The 9,380-nt window shown below is 44.9% G+C and overlaps 1 protein-coding gene across 1 annotated transcript in view; it reads right to left on the bottom strand.

The window, feature by feature from the left end:
* Nucleotides 1-933: 933 nt before the first annotated feature.
* Nucleotides 934-9,380, bottom strand: part of cyb561 (cytochrome b561) — a 31,460-nt gene continuing 23,013 nt past the window's right edge. The window contains exon 6 of the mRNA XM_068013143.1: nucleotides 934-6,215. Coding sequence (XP_067869244.1) covers nucleotides 6,014-6,215 — 202 coding nt within the window. The 3' untranslated portion in view covers nucleotides 934-6,013. The remainder of the gene's footprint in view (nucleotides 6,216-9,380) is intronic.

The following is a 9,380-nucleotide window of genomic DNA, read 5'->3' as shown; positions in this document are numbered from 1 at the left end:
AGGTGCAAGGGCATTAAATGGGCACCTTTTAATATTTAATTAATTAAACTGATTACTGTCACAGTAAATAATTCCTTATAATTCTTTAAGTCATTTTCAGTTATTTAAAATCAGGCTCCACACAAATGGTGGACCAGACACTGATAAAAAATGCTTATTTTTTTGTGACAAACCCATTCCTAGCTGCATTAATTAACCTTCCAGTTTACCACTCTTAAATACATCAAGGAATATTATTTGATGGAAAAAATACAGATTTACATTCTAAATGCCTGATTATGTTGGTTCATGACTTGACTTTGGAAAACCAGCAGAGTTTGTGCTTGGTTTGGTGATTGTGCTCAAAGTGGAAACTGTATCCCAGGATCTTTAAAAGGGATCTGCTTTTTACCAGGCAATATATGTCAGCTCTGATTGAAATTCTGGCGATTAGACTTTGCAAATACCCACATTCTCAGCCCTAAAACAAGAGGCAAAACCAGTGAGCAGACCGCATTATATATCACTCCCTTCTTGTACAAGCCCCTGTGTCCTCATCCTGTCACTGCCCCCCTTCACATCCCCTTCCCCCACCAGTACCTCACACCTTCTGCAAAACTTTATTTTTGCCCTTGTAACTTTTTTTTCAATTTGTCGTTTCCCTAATGTCCTTCGCTTCTCACCTATCCTCCATCCCAAAGTTTTTTTATTCTTTCATGGGATGTGAGCATCGCTGGCAGGGTCAATATTTGTTGCCCATCCCTAAAGGTGATTGATTGATTGGGTAAATCCCTCTAGAAATTCCCAATGATCAGGCCCCTGGTTTTAAACCTCAGTTATTAGAGAAATGAAACCCACGCAGAGGAAGGAGGGAGGTCTTTGAGATTGGGTTGGCACACAGCTTAACAAATGGGTCTACCAACCCTGCAGGTTAGGAGCACGCCGCACACTGAGTTGATTTTTGCTGCAACGTTTATTTGATAACCTAATGATATGACACAGAACAAAGTGCACAAACAAATATTTAACCAACAGACACATTTTCAGCTGAAACCATTCACAGAGAAATGAACAAACAGATGGTGGGATGCTGATATCCCTCTTCGTCTCCTTCTGTTTCTCTTGACACCATCACGGCTCCGTGCTGGTCGGAATACTTGATATTTAATCAACAAACTTCAATACTAGTGTGAGGCCTAACTTGTGCGGTTCAGTCTCACTAGTGACAAGCATGGGTTGGACAGTTAGGGGTAAACTGTTGAAGCCCTGTAATTGACATTGTATTCTCTGCTTGCAAATCCCTGCTCCTGGATTCTCACAGAACTATCCCAGCGTTTCCTCATGAAAGAAAAGGTGGAAGGAATTTTATAAATCAAAAAAACACAAAATCGTGCAGGAAGCACCCAGCAGGTCAGGTAACATCTCTGCAGAATATTGAGGAGTTAACATTTCAGGTCAGGACCTGATAGTGGGTCTACATCTTAAATGGTCCTAACTGGTCTGCTGGTACTTGCTGTTTCAGATTTCCTGCACAATTTTGCTTCTTGCATGTATAGAAATGTCAATACTTCAATTAGTCACTGCTGTATTATCACTTGCTGTGCATGACAGTTACCAGGTACTGTTTTATGAGATACAGAGTAAAGCTCCCTTTACACTGTCCTATCAAACACTCCCAGGGCACGTGATTAGGTAAAGATTAGCACAATTATCACTCCCTTACCCCCCTTCCCATCTGTGTCTGAATTGCTATCTCCTTGTTGTGGTGATTTGAGACAATTGAAGAGGGAATGCAGGGGCTCTTTTTATGACTTCAGCGTGAACAACGCAGTTTGATTTGTGCATCAAACAGTTCTACTATCACACTTGCCCAGCAATGTCTCCTGGCGCTAAACAGCGCCCATCCACCATTTTCCCCCATTTGCCATACCAACTGTCCTGTGGTGCTAGAATGAGATTGTGGATCAGGACAATACGAGGCCAGAGGAAAACTGCTCTGTTCTGCCTGGGGGTTAGAGTAATGGCTGGATCACCTCCCTCTGACTGGAGGAAGTGCAGTGGAATGTGAAGACTACAAATTATGGGAAACAAAATATTTTTCAAGAGGAGATGGTTTCTCTAAACACTGGGTATTGGGTAGCCAACACTCAAGGATTGCCCTGGAGTCTCCAGAAATTAAAGATTTTTTTTTAAAATTTATCTTTTTATACAGCACTGAAACAGGCCCTTCGGCCCACCGAGTCTGTGCCGACCAACAACCACCCATTTATACTAATCCTACATTAATCCCAAATTCTCCACATCCCCACCATTCTCCTACCACTTACCTACACTCAGGGCAATTTACAATGGCCAATTTACCTATCAACCTGCAAGTCTTTGGCTGTGGGAGGAAACCGGGGCACTCGGCAGAAACCCACGCAGACACAGGGAGAACTTGCAAACTCCGCACAGGCAGTACCCAGAACTGAACCCGGGTCGCTGGAGCTCTGAGGCTACGGTGCTAACCACTGCGCCACCCATTAGTTTCCAGGTAACTGCTGAGAACAACCTAGGAAATAATATCAGAGAGCCATTAAGAAAATTGTTTCTTTAAATTTCCTTTGAATACTTTTATAAAAATATTGGAAACACGGCTGTTTTATAACAGTCACCATTCATCCCATCATGCACTGGAGAGTCTGATCTCTTACCAATTGGTGGGGAAGGGATTGATTTGGCAGCTGGTCAATGGTAAGACAGTAACAGCAGGGCAGCTGGATGAGGGAAGTCATGTGACAAACACTCCAGGAATACATCCAAGCAGAGTTGGCAACCCTAGTTGTGTTATGGGAAAGTCTTCAGTATTTGCAAAGCAGGAAGAGGGAACATTTCGCTGAGCAGTGTCCCTTTGACAAAGGCAATGTAAGCAAGAAGTATTTGAGACCCACGAATGCAGCATCTTCAATCACAGTAGGGCTCATTTTAACCCAACTCTCCCAGTGGGTGCTGGGCAGTTGGACACCCATGCTTGTTACCCCATTCCCGAAGGGTGGGGTTAGGCTAAATTTACCCCTCACTGAATAAAATCATCAAGTGAATACAAATATAACTCTTGTTCAATATGATAATTGAAAATAAATAAGGCAGGTTAAAGGTTGTACCTGTAAGAGAGGCTTGGCACTGGGCTGAGGGCACCATTTGATGCCCTCACACATGTCGGTTACTTTGACCACAAACAGAACTTTTTAACTAATAATGTCATTGGTCCCAGCCCTGTCGACCGAACCATCTGTATCCAAGCCAGTACAATTCTGGGCTACTTCATTTGAAAGAGACTAAAGATCCATAGTGCAGGTATCAGCCAGCGGGAAAGAGGAGGCCAATTAGGCAGTGGTGGTTCATGACGCTGAGACTGGACTTTGAAAGCTTAGAGGAAGGAGGGAGAAGAGGAGTTTCATAGTCTTCAAATCCTGGAATGGAAAGAGGTGGAAAAAGAAATCTTTCAGAGGAAGGGAAGACCAAGGTTGGAGAGCGGTTCCACCGTATTGAGATAGAAAAGGAACAAAAAGACAAATTATTTCTACACCACCACTATTTGGAGTGCAGTAGACAGTCCCTTTCCAGTGAGGCGAATGACCAGGTTTCCAGTCTATTTTCAGTGGTGTAAGCTGAGGGAGGAATGTTGGGCAAGACACCAGGAGAAGACAAATGGTGCCATGGCATCTTTAATATCCACCTGCATGGGATCTTGTTTAACATCTTATCCAAAAGACTGTCCTGAAATTGCAACTGCCCTTCAGTATCGTAGGTCATGGTCAGACTAGCTTTTGCACTTGGCTCACAACTCTGTCCCAGAGATGGCACAATTTGGCATGGGGGTCCTTTCAGCTCCTAATTAACATCCAAGAGGTCTAGTGCCTGTTTCAAGCGGTATCCAGAATGCCAAGAAAATGGGCCTGACGAGTTCAGCACTGGGCCGAATGCCTGTGTTGATCGGGCATAGGTTGTCTTGCTGCTTAATTGATATGCGTAGCACCCATTTAACACTTGAATAAAGATGCTCCTTGTGGAGCTTTCTACCCTCTGGAGTGAGGGAAGCGGATGTGACGGTACATTAGGAGGGGCACTTGTTCGACAGTTAGTGACACGTCCTTGGGAGTGCAGAGATCAGTAGGCAATGCAGTGATGGCCTCTCCTTTAAAACCCCTGCAGCAAGTCTGCAGCAACCAGGCTGAATTTTCCCTCTCGATGTCGTGAGACCTTCTCTGTCCTGACCCCGCACTGCATCAGAAATAACTTTTCAGTGCTAGGCCAATTAATGGTCAGAGGACATGATCGCCATCCAATTAAGGATGGTGGGCAGGCTCCGGAGGCTGGAGGGCCAGTCAGAGGCTCTCTAGCAATGACACATCAGCAGCCCCCACTATGAGAGGTGGGATCTGCCGATGTACATAAGGGAGAGAGAGGACCCCTCCAATTTGAGGTGTCCTCTGAACACTTTTTAAAAATATAAAGATAGAATGAGGCCACAGCTGCCAGGGCATCCTCATGGAGGGGGAATCCCTCCACATGTTGGCCTTGTGGCCGCAACTATGGCCTTTGTGGTATGGCAGCTGTGAGGAGGAGGCCAGTTTTTACAAGCCCACTGGAGCTCTACCACCACTGTTCCCCCCACCTCACCCCAGGTCTGCTGCCAGGAGGCTGTCTCCTCTCACTGGCTGTCGGCCACTGCAGGGGGATCACCTTCCAAATGGAAAATTCCAGCCAGCGTGGGAGAGGAGCCGGAATAGTCCACCGATTGCAGACGGGTAGCCTTTCTGACCCTGACCCAGCCTTTTTGAAAATGGCTTGGCGGAGGAACCAGGATTGCCAGCCCACTTGCCTCCAGTCCCGCCCCAACGAGCTGCAGAAATCCGGCCCAAAGAGAGCAGTCCAGTGAGTGAGGGAATAGTCAGTCCCTGTCTGACTGACTGCTGTCAGGGACTAGGTGGCTCGGCCTACCCAGTTTTTGTTTTACTCACCCAATAACTCACACGGGTTTGGTCATGTGAAACTGAACCATACAGATCAGATGGCTTGAATTCCTGATCTGTGGCTTAGTTTGGTGTTCCAGCTGTGCTGAGATTCTGGACTCTTTGACTGAAATCCCTGGGTTAGTGGAGGGTAAATCAGCCAGGGTTCCTGCTCCTCATCGCTGCCCAGGTTTCTCTGCTGGACAGTGCCTTGACACGGAACAAGGACAACATCTACTCAGCCATCAAAGCAAAAAAAGATTTGCATTTATATAGCACCTTTCACAACGTCAGGATGCCCTAAAAGTGCTTTATAGTCAGTGAAGTACATCTGGTGCAGACAGGAAGTAATCAATTCAAGGCAATTGGTCAATCTTACCGATATATTTGGAACGTTCTCAAAGACTCCTCTACTCCTCGGGTGTAAGATTTAATTTGATTCTGTATGTGTGAAGCTAAGAGATCTGTTGCTGGGGAACCTATTGCCAATATCACATAGGCCAGGTATGGCGGCACAGTACAGCCCACACTATTTTGGCCTAATCCCATGCCCCAGCCACAACCTCGAGAGAACCTCTTATTGTCCCAGTATGATATTGTTCCCCTCTCCTACACCTGCCTTCCTACACCCTCTCTGGTATCACTGTAGGAACTGGGCTGAGACTACTCAAGCTCATTCCACACAAGGCCCTTACATCCTGGGCTGGGTTTGGTCTCAGAGGTGTGAGACCCAATGGACTGGCCCATTGCACCATCCAGTTCTCCAGTGTAAATTTTTAATTATTACCCTTTAATTCATCCAGCTTTATCTTCTTCCATGTTGCTGGGATATGACAACCACTGATGCACCCCAAATACAATCTGCTGGGGGGATGAGATAACTTGGCAGTAGAGAAGAAAATCAGCACAGGTCTTATTAACCAAAAAGAGACAGAGTTGAGACATCAACAACCCTGTGCTTTTTACAGTCATTCACTCATATAGCATCACCAGGGTTGTTATTTGTATTCACATGATGCTATTGATTTGAATTTTGACCTTTATGATCCCTGAGGTGAATCGGGGCTGTCCCTCTCAGTCAGGGTTTTGAAATGCATGGAGAGGGCCTCCTCCTCGGGGTTTGTGACCCGCTTCCACTCACTGCGTGTCACGATATAACCGACCGTTAATCCAAACCCGACCAGCACCAGGCCCAGCACATTGGCCAGGACTCCCTCGGGCGCGAACTTCGAGTAGGTGTCTCTGCAAAGGAAAGGGTAATCCAATTACAAACCTTGACAATCTGAACCTCAGCATCTGGTAGGGTTGTTGTCATGAAAACCCCACCTGCCAAGAATGAGGCATATTAACTTCATCATATGAAACATTAATTCTGAACTGTTGCTTGTCTGAAAATATGACTTATTTAAAGAGATTACAGCAGTGGCTGGAAACATTTGCATTCTAAGAGACAGTTGCCTGGAGGAGACAATGGAACTGCTCCTTGATCAAATTAACCCAAATGAATTTTGATCACCAGACATTGAATGTGTAACAAGCCAGCATTCCATCCCCACCCCACTCCCCCCTCCTCCCCTCCACTGAGGGTGTCTGTTAAGATGGAGAATCCACAAAAAAGGCAGGAGAATGTGTTGAAAAAAACTAGTTACATGACCAATCTGCTGGCCCAGGGTTTTTGAATTGTGTCCACAGAACTGTTTGAGTCAGACTGCAATTTTCAGATCCACTGAAGCCACTTAAACATCAAGACAGACGACTCCTACATCGAAACAAGTTTGAAAGTGTGCACTGGGCCCCAACAAAACAGCAAGATTTCACTGCTCTGGACTACATCGAACTCAAAACTCAAACTTTTCCCCTTTATTCTTTCTCCTCTTCTGTCTCTATCTGTGTGTGCGTTTATTGTGTATGCATGCTGGCGTGGTCGCGTCGTGTATTCGTAGTAGTTTTAACTGAATTAGAGTTTTAAGGTTAATAAACTTACACCTTTCTTGGTTAAATCTAAGAAAACCTGTCTGGTTGATTTCTTTGCCATTACAATTGGAGAGCAGTGAACAAGAATTCATTGAGGGGAAGCTAAAACACAGTGTTTTAAAAATTAAACCTGTTATGGTCAAACTGGGTAAAGGCCGAGAGGGAACCCCTAGATCCCTTTCTCACCTGGTCGTAACAGTTGTCAACACTTGTTTGGACATATTCTGTGGTATAATGTCCATAAGCTGTTTATGGGTAGATTATGTATATAGACCTTAAGCATCATTACAGGATGTGATGTCATGAGCCTGAACCTCGTATTGCTCAGTGTTAATGTAGATACATTAGAGATAAGACCCCTGTAAATAAACTCCTGTTACTTTGACCCAAAGTCTACTATCCTCATTTAATATTAACAGCACACTGACCAGTATAGTACATATTCCTGGAAGTTTTATCACATGACCTTCTGCCTCCAACCACCCCCACACTCCTGCCTGACACATCCTCCCCACAATGCTCCACCTTCCCACACCAATGTTATTCTTTCATGGGATCTGGACAGCACTGGCCAGGCCGGCATTTACTGACCATCCCTAATTGCCCTTGAGAGGTTGTTGGTGAGCTGCCTTCTTGAACTGTTGCAGTCCACCTGATGCAGGTACACCCACAGTGCTGTCAGAGAAGGAGTTCCACGATTTTGATCCAACGGCAGTGAAGGAACGGCGATATTGTTCCAAGTCAGGATGGTGTGTGACTTGGAGGGGAACTTGCAGGTGGTGGTGTTCCCATGTGTCTGAGAATCACCCAATTGGATGATGCTTGACTCTCGGTCAAACAGCCTTTATATGCCATCTCCAACATTTCTAACCAATACGTTTTCATAAAATATCATACAATGAACAGGAATCTCCCTCCCCGCCAATCTGTGGGAATGGTTGACCCGTGTCTATATTAGGTACAGAGCCAGTCTTGACCTGCCTGTAGAACAGGAAATGCTGGACATCTCAGAGCAATGTAAAGGGGGCAAAGACCCAGTGTCATAGGTCTCCACCCCACTTTCACTCACCTTTACGCCCGGGGCATGGTTGTTACCTTGTGCGGCGGGGGGCAGAGTCCTATGAAAATCAGGTCTCTTCATTTTCAATAAAACAGAAGGAAATTTCCTGGAACTACACCTGCCATTAATAAGAGCTGTCAATGCCCAAGTCCCAAAATAGAAACCTGAAAAAGATCAAATATCCAGAAACGTGCCAGAAAAATCTAAATAACAAAACATGCAAACTGTTTAAAAAAAGCTTGGAAGAACTGATCGAACTCAGTATCAGAAAATAGACACCAGGAACAGCTCCTCTAGATGAAGCAAAACTAAACACATGTTTTTCCATAGATGCTGGAGCATCACAGGAATTGGGAGGAGCAAACAACATGACATGGCCAGCTCAGAATTCCCTTTGACCTGTCAGACTGCACTCCTTTCCTATTTGTGCCAAACCCAGATTTTATTTTCACAAAATGTTGTTTTTTTTATGTTTCTACCCTGTTCACTTAAAGACCTGACTCCTCCTTGAAAACCGCCCACTCAATCAGCGACAGGGACTCACCAAAATTAACATAAGGAAAATAACACCAATGAAGAAAATAATGGCACCAAAGCTTGACAAATTCACAGGACAGATGGTTTCCATCCCAGGGTTTTAAAACAAGGAGGTGAGAACATTGCAAATGCCCTAACTATAATCTCCCAAAGCTCTCTCAATTCGGAAACCATTCCTTTAGATTGAAAAATTGCCCATGTCACTCTGCCATTTAAGAAAGGTGAGAGACGAAGACGAGGGTATTATAGATCGGTTAACCTAACCCCTGTTGTTGGGAACTTACTATAGTCTATAATTAAGGATAGGGTGACTAATACCATGATAAGTTTCAGTTGATCAGAGAAAGCCAACATGGATTTGTAAAGGGTAGGTCATGCCTGATGAATGTGATTGTTTTCGAAGAAGTGACTGAAGTAGTGGACGGGGAATGACATTTGGATGTTATTTATCATCTTCACACTGTTGTGTGGCAATGTTCCAGTGCTAAATGGCTAAATGGGATAGATTCAGAACAGATCTAGCAGCTCAAAACTGGGCATCCATGAGGCACTGTGGGCCATCAGCAGCAGCAGCAGAATTGTACTCAGCCATAACCTGTAACTTCAGGGTCTGGCATATCCCTCACTCTACCATCACCATCAAGCCAGGGGACCAACCCTGGTTCAATGAGGAGTGCAGGAGAACATGCCAGGAGCAGCACCAGGCATACCTTAAAATGAAGTGCCAACCTGGTGAAGCTACAACACAGGATTACATGCACGCTAAACAGCAGAAGCAGCATGTTATAGACAGAGTTAAGAGATCCCACAACCAATGGATTAGATCAAAGCTCTTG

The sequence above is a fragment of the Heterodontus francisci genome, chromosome 33, assembly GCF_036365525.1.
Source record: "Heterodontus francisci isolate sHetFra1 chromosome 33, sHetFra1.hap1, whole genome shotgun sequence".
In the NCBI taxonomy this organism is placed as follows: domain Eukaryota; kingdom Metazoa; phylum Chordata; class Chondrichthyes; order Heterodontiformes; family Heterodontidae; genus Heterodontus; species Heterodontus francisci.
Note: the sequence above shows the minus strand (reverse complement) of the source record. Positions and strands in the feature narration are given on the sequence as shown.